Source organism: Pyrgilauda ruficollis, unplaced genomic scaffold (genome assembly GCF_017590135.1).
Source record: "Pyrgilauda ruficollis isolate IOZ18807 unplaced genomic scaffold, ASM1759013v1 scaffold34, whole genome shotgun sequence".
Taxonomy (NCBI): Eukaryota; Metazoa; Chordata; class Aves; order Passeriformes; family Passeridae; genus Pyrgilauda; species Pyrgilauda ruficollis.
In genome coordinates, this window is record NW_024524822.1 from 1,809,126 (window position 1) to 1,825,766 (window position 16,641).

The 16,641-nt window shown below is 54.3% G+C and overlaps 1 protein-coding gene across 1 annotated transcript in view; it reads left to right on the plus strand.

Moving 5' to 3' along the window:
• Positions 1 to 483: 483 nt before the first annotated feature.
• ARRDC1 (arrestin domain containing 1) overlaps positions 484 to 16,641 on the plus strand; it is a 36,517-nt gene continuing 20,359 nt past the window's right edge. Inside the window, exon 1 of the mRNA XM_041475067.1 lies at positions 484 to 691. Within this exon, the coding sequence (XP_041331001.1) occupies positions 574 to 691 (118 nt within the window). The 5' untranslated portion in view covers positions 484 to 573. The remainder of the gene's footprint in view (positions 692 to 16,641) is intronic.

Sequence of the window (16,641 nt, forward strand, 5' to 3'; positions counted from 1 at the left end):
CCTCACAGCCCGACCCCACACCCAGTCCTGTCCCTCACAGCCTGACCCCACAAGTGGTTCCTTCCCTCACAGCAGTCAGGGATCCATCAGTTTCTCATTCCCTCACAGCTCAGCCCCACAGTCTGCTCCTTCCCTCCCAGCCTGACCCCACAAGCAATCCCTTCCCTCCCAGCACAGTCCAACCCCTGAAGCTGCCCTTTCCTCCACAGCTCCTTCCCTTATAGTAGTCAGGGATCCATCAGCTACCCCTTACTTCATCGCCTGACCCTATAGCAGTGAGGGATCCACCAGCTACCCCTTCCCTCACAGCCCAGCCCCACAGCCTGCTCCTTTCCCTCAGCCTGGCCGCACAACTGGCCCCTTCTCTCGGCACTCAGGGACCCACCAGCAGCACCCTGCTCGCGGCCCGGCCGCTGCCCCTGCCGCGGGCCCGCCCCGCTCCCTCAGCGCGGCCGGGGCGGGGCGGGGCGGGCGCGGGGCGGGTCCCGCCCGCCGGGGCAGGCACAGCGCGGGCCGCAGGTACGAGCGGAGCCGGCGAGCGGAGCGGAGGAGAGCGGCCGGGCCGGCGCGGCCATGGGGAAGGTGCAGCTCTTCGAGATCCGCCTGGGCGATAGCCGCGTCGTCTACAGCCCCGGCGAGCCGCTGGCGGGCACCGTCACCGTGCGGCTCTCGGGCTCGCTGCAGTACCGAGGTGAGCCCGCGGCCTGCCGTGCCCTGCCGTGCCCGCCGCCCGCGGGGCCACACGGCGGGGCGGATATCCCGGGGAGGGTTCACGGGCTGCCCGCGGGGCGCCCCGGGGATGGTGCCGGGGAGCGGCCGGGCTCCCTTCCCCGGCTCTGGGGACCGGCGGCTCCGGGGCTGCCCCATCGCTGCTGCCCCCGCTGCCATGCGGCGGCCGGGAGAGGCCGATGGGAGCAACCTGCTGGATTATTTCCTCCCCCGCTTCCTCCTCTTACTTTTTGCTCCTATCCCATAAATAAGGAAACATCCTCCCAACCCCCTTCCCAAAGCAGCCCAGCGCGCGGCTGTGCCACAGCAGCCTCCGGAGCTGGCGGGTGCCCAGGGTGGCAGCGGGTGCTGGTGGAGGGGCTCGCCCGTCTCGTTCTGCTTTCCCGGAGTCCTGCGGCTTCCCAGGGCTGCCGGCATCGCCCCGGCACGGCCCCCGAACCCCGAGCCTGGTGCCCCTGGGTCGGACGGAGCCCGAATGTGTCCGGGCAGGGCGATGGCAGGAGGTGGGCAGCAGCCCTGCCTCGGCAGGAGGGAGGAGACGGGCGATGCTGTGTCCTGCAGGAGCGGCACCCACCCCCCGGCTCGCAGGCACCGTCCGCAGCCAGCAGCCGTGTTGTAACATCTCGAATGAACTCGGGCGTTTGAGTTGTGGCTCTGCTAGTGTGGGAGATGTCCGCGGTGTGTACGAGGTGCTGTGAGTGGAGGGCAGAGAGTGCCCGCTGGGCAGCAGTGGTCTGGAGCAGCAGGTGCTGGGCTACGGGGTTGTTGTTGCTCCACGCGAGGCTCTGGCCATGCTCGTGGCTGGTGCAGTCCGTCAGGGCAGAGGGATGGGGCTGGACGGCAGGGAGATGAGCTGCTGGGCTCGGATCATCCAAACTGGGAGCTTCCTCCCCCTCCTGAGAGAAGTCATTCGCATTTGCAAGTCAGCTTTGTGCTCAGTGCTGTGGAAATGTGAACCAATTTGCTGTTTTCCCTGAGGTCTTGCTTGCTTCTCGTGTGTGCATGCTGCTTCCTTTGTAACAAATTATTGGAGGGGGAAAAAAAGACCAAGTAATGTAAAATGCGAAGTCTCTGTTCAAGAGCTGTCAGCCTGGATGATGGTGCCTATGCTTGCCTGAGCCTTGCTTTTGCGAGCACCTCTCCCAGTTGTCTGCAATAGCTTTTGGAAGCTTCTTGTGGAAAAAAAGTATCTAGGACAAGCATAAACTTGTAGCCTGTTTAACTCCTGTCAGAGCAAAACTGTTGCAGATCCAGCGTTTATCTCAGTGGAGAGCACTTCCAGATGCACTTCCAGCAAAGACGTTCCTAATGAAGTCTGGCTGACTTCCCTCCTCGGCCCATCCCGTTGACTTCCATCCATTCCTGAGGGTGCTTCAAGGACAAGAGTTTGGTCTTGGAGGGTTGGGTGTGCTGGCCCCTTGTGCTGCCAGCTGGCCAAAGCTACTTGCTGCTCCCTCTACAATTCCCATTTGGAGAGGACCTGCCAGGTTCTGCTCTACACCAGCTCTGCTCTGCTTCCTGGTGTTGTTGTAGGGAAGGAGAAAGGTGTCTCTTTGTTCTAGACCTTCTTTCTGCTTTGATTCTGAGAAGCATCAGGGTCTGGTGTTAAGTGCAGGTCCTGAACTCAGGAGGGGTTTTGCTGTGGGATCTAGTGTTTGGGGCTAGTGCAGGGATTTTGGTAAGAGCTGGGGCAGCTGAGCTCTAGGAAAGCTGTCAGAAACATCGAGCCAAAATCTGAGGTGGGCTCCATGTGGTCGATGCTTCTTTTGTGCTTGGGTCACTGAGCAGCTCTTCTAGGCTGTTTCCTGTATAGTGGCTTCATGAGCTGGGGTAGAAACTTTCCATTACTGTGTCAGAACTCACCCAGTTAAGTCACACTTGGATGTGAAACCAACTTCTGCCAAACACAATGTGATTCTTTGTTGTGTGTTCTCCCTCCTGCTGTGTATCTCATGGTCTCTGGTGCTTAAACCCTCTGCACTTGATCTCTTGGGCACCTTCTCCTTATTTCTGGATGAAGGAAATGTCTCACCCTCAGAGGAAGAGGTTCATGTAGCTGCTGAAACATCTTTTTGGTGTTAGAGCAGGTGACTACCTGCTGAAAGAGATCTTAAAGGGACTTGTGAGCCCTGTTGAGCTCTGTGGGCTCAGCACTGGAGGGATCAGACCGCCTGACATGCTCTGGCTTCCTGCTGGGCTGTGGGGAGAGCTGGGTGGCATCAACTCATCTTAGGTTGTAATACCCCCCCACACCTTCTGTGGCCAACTGTGACTTCCCAGGTTAATAAACTAATTCTCGGAGAAGACACAAAGTCCTCACTCCTGTCAGGTCGGGCCCACAGCTCCACAACTTGGTGCTTTCCATTTCCTGAGCCAGGTGAGCCCGGCGCGGTGACTTCTCGGTGCTGTGGTGTGTGAGATCACAGCCGGAACCAGCCTGTAGGTGACTCCTCACACAGTAACTTCTGGCTCTTGGAAATTACACCTTCTGAAAGGTGACAGTGCAAACAAACACAGCTCGTTGTGCCTGGCTAAACACAGGAGAAATCTTGGGTCATGGGACAGCGTAGCTGGGGACACACCTTTTGGGATCATTAATGTTCCCACTTAGACTGGCGTCAGTGCCAGCCCTGCTGACTGGCAGTGAGGGCTCTTCAGGAGCACATCTTCTTCAGCTGACCTTGCAGCAGCATCACAAATACTGACTGGTCCTTGGTGACCCACGTGAACCTTCTGAGGAGCCACACTTCTTCCTGTGCCTGTGCCAGGGTGAGGGACCTGCCCAGAAAACTTCTGAGCCTCAGGGGAGAGCGCTGATGGAAACGGAGAATTCCTGATCATTGTGCCTGGTTTGCTGGGTAAATCATCAAACGTGTGTGTACAAAGAATAATTAATCTTACAGGAAGCTTGCGCAGGGACAGCTGGAGATGGAGTTAATTTGTGGGGAAGGAGGAGGGAAGCCAGTTCATTTGGAGCAGGGCAGGCAGTCCTGCTTGCCGGCAGTAGTATGTGGGAACAAAGGCTTGTGCTGCCTGGAGATGCTGGAGCACTTTCCTCTCAACTCTGTGGCTTCCAGGGGCCATGTGGATTATTTTGGTCCCGCCTGCCGTTCAGTGAGGCTTCAACAAGGGTAATGTTAAAATAACAGCCCTCTCTGCCAGGTCACCAAGAGAAAAGAAACAGCAAGTGCTTTCCGGAGCAGATTTCAGCATTTTGCTATTCTCCCCTCTGTTATTTGGCTGTCCAGGTTTATGCAGGGATGAGTTGATTTTAAAATCACTCCCTTGAACTACAAAGCTCTAGACACAAGTACTCATGTTTGTTCATGCTCTAGAAATACAGATACATAATTCCCATTTCCACAGAGCAGAGAACCCATGAATAATAATTTTCTTTTTTGATCTTAAATGTAGTAAATATTCTCACTTCTCGTATGGAGGACAGAGAAAGCTGGTGGTGAAGGGGGATGAAGAGCAGGGCTCTGAAATGCTGGGTCAGGTGTCCAAACTAAAAGGTAACTTCTGCCCCCTAGAAGGGCAGCAGGGAGAAATTTTGGTTTGGTGGTTCTGACATGTGTGTAACCTGTGCCCTTCCTGAGGGGAAGGGATGACACCAAAGGACTTTGTTGGCCATGATTCTCCTACCACTTGACCTCTGGTACAGTGGAAAACATTGTTCCTGCAGGAAGGCTGTGGCTTGGGAAAGTGCTGGGGAAAAGGTGGATTCAGTCCCTGCATAGTTGGCTGGCTCTCTCCTGAGTCAGAAGTTTGTCTGTAAAGGAGCATTGGAAATCCCTGTGCTGGCAGCATGGGTCACCCACTCACCATTGGGGCAGCAGGGACCCCATGGCTGGTCCCTGCTTTGGGGGGCAGTGTGGGGTGGGAGCCTGCAGAGCTGAGGAAGGCCTGGGAGTTTGGAGGGCACTGTCCCTGGTGATCCTGGCAATGTCCCATGAGTCCTTGAGCTGTCTGGTATCCACCAGCAATGGTGGGTGCCAGGATGAGCCAGGCTCAGGAATGCTCATGGATGGCTCCGCAGCATCACTCCCGCAGGCTGGATGGCTCCTGCTGTAGGGGAGCTGGATTAACTTTCTTTTCTCATTGTGTGAAGTGAGACAGCAGGGAGCTGTGTGGCCAAGTCTGTCTGAGGCTGGGGAACAAAAGAGGGATTTTTGCTCTCCTGGCTGGCTTGCTGCTAGAGCTCAAACTCCTCTGGAGTCAATAACTAATCACGAGATGGGTTTGTGTCTCTGTCACTGCAGTGAGCCGCTCTGTGCCGCTCCCCCCGCCCGCGCACTGCTTGTGTTCAGCTGAAAAACTGCTTGCTGCTTTCCTTGGCGAGGAGACATGCCACGGCCTCCCATCCCTTGTTTAACAAAATGGGAGGACAAGTGGAGTGGAGTTCTGTCTGTCTGATTTGCTTCCAAGTGTGACAAACGGGGTGTGAGTGCTTATCCCTTCCCTGGAGCAGCGCAGAGCTGTCAGAGATGTAGCTTGTCTTTCTGGGCTGGAGTCAGGTAGGCGGCAGGGAGGCTCCCTGACTGGGAGGAAGAAGCCTGTGGGCTTCCATCCCTCTCATCCCGAGGCAGTTCCCTATCCCTGGCTGTGTTGGGAGAGGAGGAGCAGCCAGGGAGGTGCATGGACAGGCGTGCTCCACTCGGAGCGTGTTGAGGAATACTTTGTGCTGTAAGTCATCCCCAGGGAAGAAGTAGGTGTGTAGAAGACACAGAGCTGTCACTTGGCTGGATGAAGTCTTGCTGAAGGCTCTCATGGCCAGTAAGAGGAGGATGAACATGTGGATCATCCTCCGCTATCCAGAGAGGGGGTGCTCCGGCCCTTCCAAGAGGAGAGAGTGGGGTGGTTGGGTTGTGCTGCAGGGCTGCTGCAGACATGACATGTGCCAGAGCATAGAGAAAGGTGCTCTGCCAGGCATTGAGGAAGGTCTTTTCCTTCTCCTGCTCAGGGCAGCTACTCCTAAAATGGCCTGGCAAACATGTCAGGGGCTGGGCTTTGGTTTGGTGACTCTTTTCTTGAGGGCTGATTGCTGAGATATCCAACATACAGCCTTTAGGCTACTGGTGTGACCTCTGGAGTCTGGCAACAGGAATTGCTGTGGAAGTTAATTGCCTCTTTGTGCTGCTCTTAAAATCTGTCACTCTTCAAATCTCTTGTGGAGAAATGCAAAGTGCTTAGGAGAGGAGAAAATGAGCAAAGGACCAGACTGTTGCCAGTCAGCATATTTTTTGCCTTGTGCACAGTTGTGCCTGCACATGCTCAGAGTCCCTGGGCTGTGCTTAGGATCCAAAACAGAGGTGAAATGGATCCATACCACAAAGGTGTTTAGGCTTCTGTCTGCTTGTGATGGCTTTTAAACAGCAAATCCTCATTCCCCACTCTCTCTGATGGCAAATTAAAAGTAAGTGATGGGGTACACAAGTCAGCTGGGAGTGAGGTGCTTTGCTGTCCCTAAGTTTGTGGGTAGAGGCCTTTCACCACAACGTGGGTACCTGTGGCTGGGTATTGCTCTGTGCAGAGGGGCGGCCAGTGCCATGGGTTTGAGTTGCATGGCTTGAGTAAATTCTCACAGGTGTATTGGGATCTTGAGATGCTGGATGATGGCAGTGGAGAGGATATGGGGTGTCCTAAGCTAAGCATTGAGCTGCTTTTGACCCCCTCGACAAGATGAGGGTGGCAAGCTAGTGCCAACCTGGAATTATTTAGAGACCTAGTTTAAAAACACCCTGGTCTCTGAGCACCTTAATCTTCATTAAAAACCAGAGTTTGTCAGATATCCGTAGCAAAAGCTGTTTCCAAGAAGCATGAATCATTTCTGGAGTACTAATGCTTATGACTTCCACCCCTTTGTTCTTGCTGATGGCACTCTGCTCTCTGACAGTTATTCTGGCTCAGGCAGCTCAGACCAGAGGTAACAATGCTGCAGCAATTCAGTGTTCATCCCTCCCAAAAACACCCTCCTGAATCCTAAATATTTCCTGCAATAAGAGTGGGATAAAACTGGCTTAGAAGGCAACAACTCTAGAGAGAAATGCTCAGTGTATGGGTAGAAATTGGAGCCTCCTCGATGGAGATTATTAGCAGGGGTCTGAATGTCAGGGCCAGAGGTTCAGCTCAGGTCTCAGACATTCCTTTTCTGTCTGCTTGGATCTCTGAGGAGCCCAGCCTGACCATGAGGACTGTCTTACCAACTTGTAGCACTCCCAGCACAGTGAGGATTTGTTATGTATCTGGTGCTCTGGTGATAACAAGAACATAAGTCATCTTTCCAAAGTGATGATCTTGCTATAAATAGAGAATCCAGCTGCTTGTGTTGAATGGCATCAAAGAAAAATCATAGGAGCAGCTCTTACGCTTAGTGAAGTGGATTCTGGCTGTTTTCTCTGAAGATGCTGGGGTTGGGAGATTTTTTTGACAACTGAGATGTGCAAAAGCAGTGCACGAGAGCTCAATGGGGAGTTTTCAGCAGGGAGCAGGTGGGGCTGGGATCTCTCATCCTGAGCTTGGATCTCCCATCCCATGCTGGGATCTTCAGCGGGGAGCAGGTGAGGCTGGGATCTCTCATGCCATGCTGTGCCTTCCTGCCTTCTCAACAAGAACCTGCCTGTGCTGGTACCTGGCCAGGATGAGGAGGCACTAAATGTAGGCTCGCTTTACTGCTTGTAAATAAGGCTCTTCAGGAAAAAGCCCTTGAAACCTCCCCTTCTAGGAGGAGGGAAGCTGGCTTCTGGCTCGTGCTTGGGAGCTGCAGCAGCACTAAATCATTTGGAGGTGTCTCAGCAGTTCTGTGTGCTGAGTTGTGAGTTCAGTGCCTGGAGCGGCAGGAGGACGGGTCCTGATGTGGTTCCACGTGGTTCCACGTCCTTGCTCCTGCCTCCTCTCCCTGTAAGTGGGCTCCAACCCCTCACACCAAAACTCCTGCTCCCAGGATGGCTGAGCAGCCCTGAGTGTGCTGCTTTAGTCCTTCTCCTGCTGTGGAGGCAGGGGCTCGCTCAGGATGCCAGGTTGTGACAATTTGCTCTGTGCTGAATTCTTGCAGCCTCAGGGGCGTCCAGCCTGTGACAGATCTGCCCCACCAGGTGCCGGGCTGACTTTGCATGTGCTCCTCGTCTGGAGAGTGGGTGATGGGGAATTCGTGTCCAGGAGCATCCCTTGAGCTCCTGAACCTTACATCTGCAGGGCTGTCTGTTTCTGAGGCCAGGAGAGCTGTGGGTGGCAGTGAAGATCTCCCAAAATGAGCACCAGCCAACAGGATTTGTAGCCTTACCTCTTAGAAAAGGGTATCTGAGAGTCTCAGAAGAAAATGAGCGTGACTCAGTCCCACAGCAGAGCCTGGCCCACAGGAGCCCTGGTGCTCTGGTATTACAGTAAGCCTGTTAAGCATGAATTTCCAGAAGTCTTTGAAGCATTTATTTAGAAAGAGTCTGAAAAGGGAGTAGGCTCTGGTGAATCAACCTCTTTGTGGTGAGTGGGGAAACCTGATCAGTCGGCTGTTTATCTTCTGCAGTGGCTTCTGCACCCAGTGTGGAGGGAGATGCTCCTGCGGCGGGGGCAGAGGGGCTGTCAGGCAAAGAGCTCGTCAAACCTGCTCCAGGGTGTGGGAAGAGCGGAGCAGGGCTGGCAGGGGTCGCTGGCAGAGGTGTGTTCCCAGGACAGAGGTGTGTTCCCAGGACATCAGAGAGCTCAGCCTCCCTGGCTGCTCCTTTTCCATGGGAATCACAGTTGTTCTGCCAGCGAGGTGGGAAGAGGTGCCAGGCTTTGCACTTGCTGGGAAAGAACAGTTGAGTTTGTTAATGAGTTTAAAGGGGCATTTTCTTACACCAGCATCCAGCACATCCCCCCGGGGCCTGCAGTGCTCTGTGGTAGTTTGTGGTGTAGTTTCTTGCTCAGTTCTTCCTTTTTTAGACAGCCAAGTCAATTGCACCAGAATATCTTAACTCCTCTGGCCTAAAGTAGTGTTAAGTGCTGGGTGGAAACCTATTTCACTTTGGGCAAGCTATAAAAAAATGACATTCCTCACTTCTGTTTTAGCACTGCTCACTCTGAGGAAGGGTGGCTGTGGTCCCTGTCTGGCTGAAGTGCTGAGTGCTGGCAGGTCCTGGCATCCATCAGCATTCCTGTGAGCCAGGGTGAGCTGCTGATTCTGTTCCACTTGTCTGGCTGCATGTTGGGCATCTGGGACTTGCATTCCCTTCCCACGGGGCTGCTCTAAGGGCCAAGTGCTGAAGATTAAGATGCCCTGACTGCTTATGTATGTACAGCCTTATTTCTCTTTGAAGAGCATAGCTTACTTAAATTCAGGGCTCACAAAATCCAGCTTATTACCCAGGTCCCCTGAGAAAGATGGAGTAAATTAAATCTACATTAAATTTATTAAAATAAATCTGTCTTGTGCAGGGGATCATGAGTAAAACTTTTCTGGGCCCTGCTGAGGTCCTAAATATGAGATATTCCTGTGCCAGGTGGCAGCTGCAGGCCCTGTCTGGACCTTGGTCCCATCCCAGTCCATCCCACCTGAGAGCAAGAGAGGCTGCTTCCTCATGGATGGCATGAACAGAAGTGAGCCTCAAATGCAGTTCTAGGAGGGAGGCAGGCACTGCAGTCTCCAAACAGGTCACAGTTTCCCACTCTGAATTTCTGTCCAGAGTAGCAGAAAGGAAAGAAATCTTTTGAGATAAAAGTTGGCTTCACACCCTGGAGCAGCTGAAGCTCCACATGAAATGTTGCCTCCATCTCTCCTCCAGCCTTCTGCTCCTCTGCAACCTCTCTGCTTTTCCCCTCCAAATCTTGGAGGGATGGATGCTGGGAGAGGAGGAGGCTGTGAGTGCTGGCAGTGTGGCTCAGGTGGGTGGCTGGCATGGAGATATTCCTGGGGAGCTGTGAGATCTGCCTCTTTGCCAAGTAGTTTCTCACTGCTGTTTGATCTGGCTGTTCCCAGCATGTAGGGGTGCCTGTGTCTGCCAACCTGGCCTGGGAGGAAGAGGATGGTGCCTCAGCATGCTGAGGTGGGGCACAGTTGCTCTCCTTGCAGGAGTACCCAAGGAATGACATTGCTGACCTCTGCCCTGGGTGTGGCAGCAGGCACTGTGTGGAGCAGCTCTGCTGGACTGTGCCACCTGCTCAGGATGGGATGAAAGTCTCCCAACACTGGTCTGAGGCACTGCCAGGACATGTCCAGGCTCTGCCCTGCCTGGCTGCTATGGTACAACCACCTCTGCCATGGTGGGCTCTCGAGCAGAGCAAGCCCGCTTCTCCCCTCCTCTTCCCACTCTGTGTGCCTCAGCACTGGGGCCTAATCAGTCTGAAGCTTAAAAAAAAGTCCCAAACTTGTCCTTGTTTTGCAAGAGGCAGCATTGGAGAAAGGATTACCCCAGCATCCCCTTCTGGAGCACGTTTGGGGAGCAGTGAGGAGGTTGTAGTAGCAGTAGCATGGTGGGATTGGGATGAGGGGCTGCATGGAGTGAAGCCCCTCAGTCAGGCCCTGAGTGAAGGTGCTGTGGTGTTTCATGCCTGTTGCTAAGGAGCTGCCTCTGGCAGATCCAAGGCACAGACTTTGTGGCACGTGTTCATCCCCCTGCCACAGCCTGTGTGGCCTTGTTCACTGGTGAGTTTTCCCCCTGCAGCCCAACATGTGCAGAGCCAGGCTTGCTAAGTGTGCTCAGATGAGGATTTAATTCCAGATGTTTGAGATGACCCCCTTCCTCCGAGGGCAGCCAGCATGCTGATAAAACACTGTGATGCTATAAATAAACCTGCCTGCTCCACAAGGGAGAAAAACCTTTGGTTTGAGCAGGAGTTTGTTCTAAACAGGAGCCCAAGAGTTGGCTTTTTTGTCTCAGGATTTATGTTGACCCTTGGTTTTGGGGAGGAGCTGGAAAATGTAGGTTTTCCTGCTGCTCTCAGCCTGATGGAAGAAAATGTTCACAGTGGGGGGAAGGATTGACCTACCTGGGAAGACAAGATTTGTTCTCCTACTTTTCTGCAGGTACACACCTGCCCAGCCTCCCTTTGGAGGCTTCTGCAGTGCTGGAATGAGGATATCCTTGTGTGCCCATACTGCCTGCCCCTCCTCATGCTGGCCTGGACTCTGGCTGAAATAATTCATGCACAGCCAAAATAATGACTGTGGGTCACTTTGCCCCTGTGGCAGGGCTGTCACTACCCTGGGGTTGCTACAGGTGGAGTTTTCCAGGCTGTTTTCCAGGAGGTGCTTCAGCCTTCCTACAGTGTTGGGCTGTATCTGGAGGGTCTGGGCTTCCTGCAGGATGGGTGGGACACCCAGGTGGGTCCTCCTGCCTCAGCCTGGCAGTGGAGACATACAGCCCTGTTGCCACAGCCAGGGCAACAGGCACTGCTGGCTCTTGGGATCACATTTGCTGAGCTTGGATTTGCAGGGCTGGCTCTGGTGCCCTGGAAATCAGCACACTGAAAGCTTGGGGAGGGAGGGACTGTCCCTTGCATTGCTGTGGCAATTGCTGTGAGGGATTTGGCTGGTCCACCCTCTTGTAAGGTGCAGAGGGCAAGTGCCAGCCTGGGGAAGGAATGGCTGAACAGCAGAGGTTGCTCTTGCTCCTGGGGGCTAAATGATGGTAAAGTTTGTGCCACTGCAGAGGGGCTGCAGCCGGGCTCGTGTGTGGCAGGAGCATTGCCACGGCAGCAGCACAGGGACAGAGAGGGGTCAGACACAGCAACCACTCCGAATTTCACTGCGAGCCTGTCTGAGCCTCTGAGCAGAGAGCTGCACTGGCTGTGAGCTTGTGATGGCTGTGGGAGGTGGGATGAACCCCTGGGTCAGGGGAAGCAGCAGCCAAGTCCTCCAGGAGCTGCAGGCTGCTGGTGCTGTGGGACATGCTGCTCCCTGTGCATCAGCTCCAGACAAGTCACCTCCCAGGGCCTGGCTACAGGCTTGGATTTGATTTGAGATGGAAAGCATAGACTACTCTTCTAGACAACTCCTCTCCTTCCACGTTAGAGGCCAGATCCCTTTCCTGCCCCTGTGCTGGGTTCTTGTGAAGGAAGAAGACAAAAACCTCCCCAGACAATCCTTAACCTTGTGCCAAACCCACCACTGCCTCCAGCACTTGTAAGCTCTGCTCTTGCCTCACTGGCTTGTGAAATGCTCAAGACTATTTGTGTCTCAAGAACTGACAGGATGGACCCAGAAGGATGGGGACAGCTGAGATTTAATTAGGAGCTGTTGGTTTAATTAGTAGCGTCTCAATATATTCATGCACGAGGGACTTGTGTATCTCGTGAGTTTCCAGCCTTCCTGCTCAGTCCTTTCTGTCTGAAGCTGTGTGGGTGTGTTTCTATGTAAAGGCTATCAGTAGAAAAAACTCATCCTGCCCCTCTTGGTGTCCACTTTTCATGGACCTTTTCTAGGAATTACCCAGTCTCTACAAACTGAGAGTAACTTGCTCTGCCTATGGGTCTTGCTCTCTCCCAGACTTTTCATTTTATGCCATCTGGCAGGGTTGGAGGATCTCAGGGTGTACCCGAATCTGTGATCTTTGCTGAACCCAAAGGTGTCACTCCAAGTTGGAGCTGTGGTGCTGTGTGTTGAGGTGACCTCCTGCTGCCCATCCTGTGACAGCCCATCCTTCTGCCAAAAGCAGGTCCCTACTACTGTGCTTTGGAGAGGGGTTGGGGCTCAGGGGGACCCTTTACCCCCTTCTCCCAAGGCTGCTTCTGGCCCCTGGGATGGAGAATGGCCCATTCCCAGCTCATGGATGCTCTGAGTCCCTGCAGCTCTGGACAGTCCCTGGCAGCTTGGGAGAATCTGTTAAAATGTGGTGATCACTGTCTGCCATGGCTCTGATGGGGAGGGATGAGGGAAGGGGGCTCTGCCTTCCTCTTCCTGTGGCTGGTTTCCATGAAATGAAGACTTCTCTGATGCAGACTCACTTCACTCCCACAACTCCCACAGCACTTTCTCCTCCTCTGCTCCCTTGTTAGCTGCATCCAGGCATGCAGGAGTTTTCCAGAGTGTATCTCAGTCCCTGGGTGCCCTCTGATTCTGTCATTAAAGCATGCCCTGCTCCCTTGTGCTGTGTGGGGTCACTGCAGGCACAGTGGCTCTGCCATCCATCTCATCCCACGTGTGCAGGGCTGCGCCCCTCCTTCCCTGCAGCAGGGGCGGCTGGAGCCTCTGGGTGCAGCAGACATGGCTGAGGCCACGTGGTGACCCGGGTAAGCTTCAAAAGCTGGCAAAATCCCAGGCTGTTTGTAAGTGCCGTTTCACAGCTTGGTTGCCAGCTCTTTGTCCGTCCTTTTGGAGGAAAGGGAATGACAGGAGGATCTGTTTGTCCTGCCTGAGCTGCTGCCAACTGCAACAGCCACCACCTCCAGCTGTGTCAGGTTGTGTCAGGGGCCAGGGCAGCTCAGGCTGGAGCTCAGGGCAAGGTTCTTCCCCCAGAGGGTGCTGGCACTGCCCAGGCTCCCCAGGGAATGGGCACGGCCCCGAGGCTGCCAGAGCTCCAGGAGCCTTTGGACAGCGCTGCCAGGGATGCCCAGGGTGGGCTTGGTGGGGGTCTGGGCAGGGACAGGGCCTGGGCTGGGTGATCCTAGCAGGTCTGTTCCAGCTCAGGGTATTCAATGATTCTCTGAACCAGTTTTGCTGCTTCCTCTACTCAGCCTAGAAGCTCCAAACTGACCAAGATGCAGCAGCCTCTTCCCTCCCCCTCTGCCCATACCTGTTGTAGCAGGTGTGTGACACAGGTGGGACTTGAAAGTCAGGGGTGTTCACTTGGCACTGGGGCTGAGTGCAGGGTGACTATTGAGCCTCTGCTTACTCAGCATGTGGCTGGATTTTGGAAGGAGGGATGTGCACACAACCTGCCCCTGGCAGAGGAGGGGATGTGTGTGCTGTCCTTTCCTCATGCCTGAGATGCCACACCAGCTCCCCTGAGGAGGACAACTCACTGGGTCAGAAGAAAAAGCAGTTTGAAATCTATGGCTGCTCTCCTTAAATCACCTTGGAAGAAGGCAGACGTGCCCAGCTCCTGGCATCTCTATTTTTACTTTGTGCAGAGATGGATATGGCTGAGCTGTCTCCTTTTATTTCCAGCATTTGGCGCGTGCTGCAGCGCGTTGCTAAAGATGTGTCTGGCTGGATGTGGAGCTGTCGTCTTCCCTGAGTCCCTGAGGGACTCTGGGGGTGAAGGGCTCTCGCCTTCTGCATGGCTTCATCATTCATTTCTTCTCTTTGCCTCCCCCTTCCCCTCCCTTTACAGTTTTTGGGCTTTGTTTTTTTCCTGTATTTATTCAAATCAGCCTGGGTAAACAGGGAGCAGAGGGGAGGTGACTGGGGCCACTGGTAGCACTGGATTCCAGAGGCATTTTTAATGGGTCTCTAATAACTGGAACTGGCCTGTTCTGATGCACAAACTATTCTTATTTCCTCTGTCTTCAGCTTGGCAGTTCCAAGATTTCCTTGGAAAGGCTCAGACTGTGCATTTTGCTTCCTGACAAGCAGGCTGACAAGCTCTGTGCTCAGGTGGCTCCCTTGCAGCAGCTGTGATGGTGCTGGTTTTGCCAGGTCTATCCTGACAAGTGATGTTTTTGGGTTCTAGCTGCCCCCAGAGCCATGTGCCTGAGCTGTGCTTGTCACACATCCATGTCCCTCCTCCTGTTGTGGGCAGGAGCCTGTACAAGAGAGAGCCAGGCAAGTCCCCAGTATCTCCCTCTGCCCATGGGATGCTCATGGAGAGGCTGATTTTATGGTCCACTGTTCCAAAACCTGGTTAGGAGTGAGATGAGTGGTTTGATCTGTTTAACCAGGCACCTCTGAAACCTCCCAAATAACCTGGCCCTCTATCTTCCAGTCTTTCCTGCTCTGGGTGTGAAACTGGGGAGCTCTATGGCTGTCCTGGACCTGCTGCCCCCAGCATCACCCACCCTGCAGGGGCCTAGGGATCTGCTGGCTCCTCCAGGAGTCTGGGGGATGAGGTGGGTTATGCAATCCCTGTGTCCAGCCACACTGTCAGCTGTGGGGCAATAGCTCAGAGCTATTGTCCACCCCACTTTTCCCCAGTGAGGTAAGGGGGAGCTCATGTGTCTGGAGCAGGTTGGAGAAGATGCTCTGTAACAAATCTCTGCCCCCTGAACTGCTCCAAGGCTTGTCCCAAGTGTGGTGACTTGGTGTGCTTGGTGAGGGGACACTGGGAACTTTGGGGAGCATGGGGGAAGGGGAGAGTGAAATTCCTTCAAACTTTTCGGCCTGAAATGCTGCTTTCTGTTGCTTGGGGCTGGAATGGCAACTCCAAGGTGTGTGATGGTCAGGGAATGTGGCTGGAGAGGGCTTGGTGGGGCTGAAGGTCTGGAACCCCTCAGAGCCCCAGAGCAATCCCTCCAGGGACTGTCCTTCCTCTCTAGGCACAGGCTGGCTGTGACCATGCCAGTTTGGGATGTCAGTGATTAATTGGGAAACCTTGGAGCTGACAGCTCCTCTGCTGGAAGACTCCTCAGTAAGCTGTAGAGGAATTTTTGGACATGGTCTGACTTTAGCCCTGGTGCTTGACCATGGCGGGAGGGCCCCAGCCACAGACTGGCTGTGGGTGTCAGACTGCAAAACCACTGCCTCTGCTTGCTGAGCCTGTCTGCTGTGGGAAGGGAGCTGTGCCACAGCCTGTGCTCCTGAGCATTCCCACCCACCTGCCTCCCTGGAGCAGGAGAGCCTCCTCACCACAGTGCAGCATGGAGCTGCAATCGGAGCCTGTGGGACCTTCTCTGGGCATTGAGCAGATGGTGGTGATCTATAAACTCCTGCTGTGCAGGGAGGCTGAGGGGGAGCCTGCTCAGGGGCTGTTGCTCCTGAAGGATGTGAACGTTCTCCAGTTTTTGGCTGGGCTTTTCTTGCTTGCATCTCCTGTGTGAAAATGAGGGAACGGAGTGGGTGAGTCTGGGCTTGGTTTGACTGGATCCATCTGTGTTATGTGGGCTAATTCAGAGTGGGACAGGCTTGTTGTGAGCCCAGAGATGTGGCAGTATGTCCGAGGTGGGAGCTTGGCACCAATGTGTAGATACACAGGACACCACCCTGCTAAAACCTTTCCTGCTCCTGATACTGAGGCCCCTCCTTGGCTTTAGCTCTGCCACCTGCCAAAAGAGAGTATTGGATATCACCTGGGGATGTGGGGAGGGTTCATTGTGATGGTTCACCTCGGGAGGGCACCTGTATCAGCTCAGGTGTGCTCTGTGCTGTGGTGGGGGAGTTCCCATCCCAGGCCATGCTATCCTGTTCTTGCCCTGCCTTGCAAATGCTGAAGCACATCCCAGACACAAGGCAGTGATGTGTCAGCCTCGCTGCTGTATCGATGTTTGGATAATGAGAGTTGGCATCTGGAGCTGCTTATCCTTCGTCCTTGAGTGTAGAGCAGCACTTGGACTGCAAGGGGCTCTTCATCTCACAGTCATGATCAGCTGTGAGGGCATGGCAGGAGATCTGATGGGGGAGGCTCTTCTTCCTTGTGGGATTATAGACTTTAAGCCCTGAGGAGCTCATTCCACCTGTCTGCATGACTCCCCTCGCTGTGACTGGGGTGTGAGCTATGTGTTGTCCCTGCAGAGAGGGCTGGATTTGGGGTTCCTGTCTTGAGTCAGTGTGGAAGACAAGGTCACATTGGCCAGGCAGGTGCTCTGGAGAGCTGTTTGAGGTGTTTGCAAGCAGCAATAACATGCAGTCCTCGGTGTTTGGGTAAGTGGGTGGAGGTGTTGATATCAAGAGGGCTGAGAACACTTGGTGAGAGGAAAGCTCCTAAGCCAAGGCAAACTGGCCACCTTCTACCCAGAGAGATGCTTCCTGTGGATACAGCTGGAATACAGGGGAGCAGATGGGTCAAACAGGCAAAGTGTCTGTCTGGTGGATCCTGTCACCTTTCTGCCAGCAGACCTATTCAC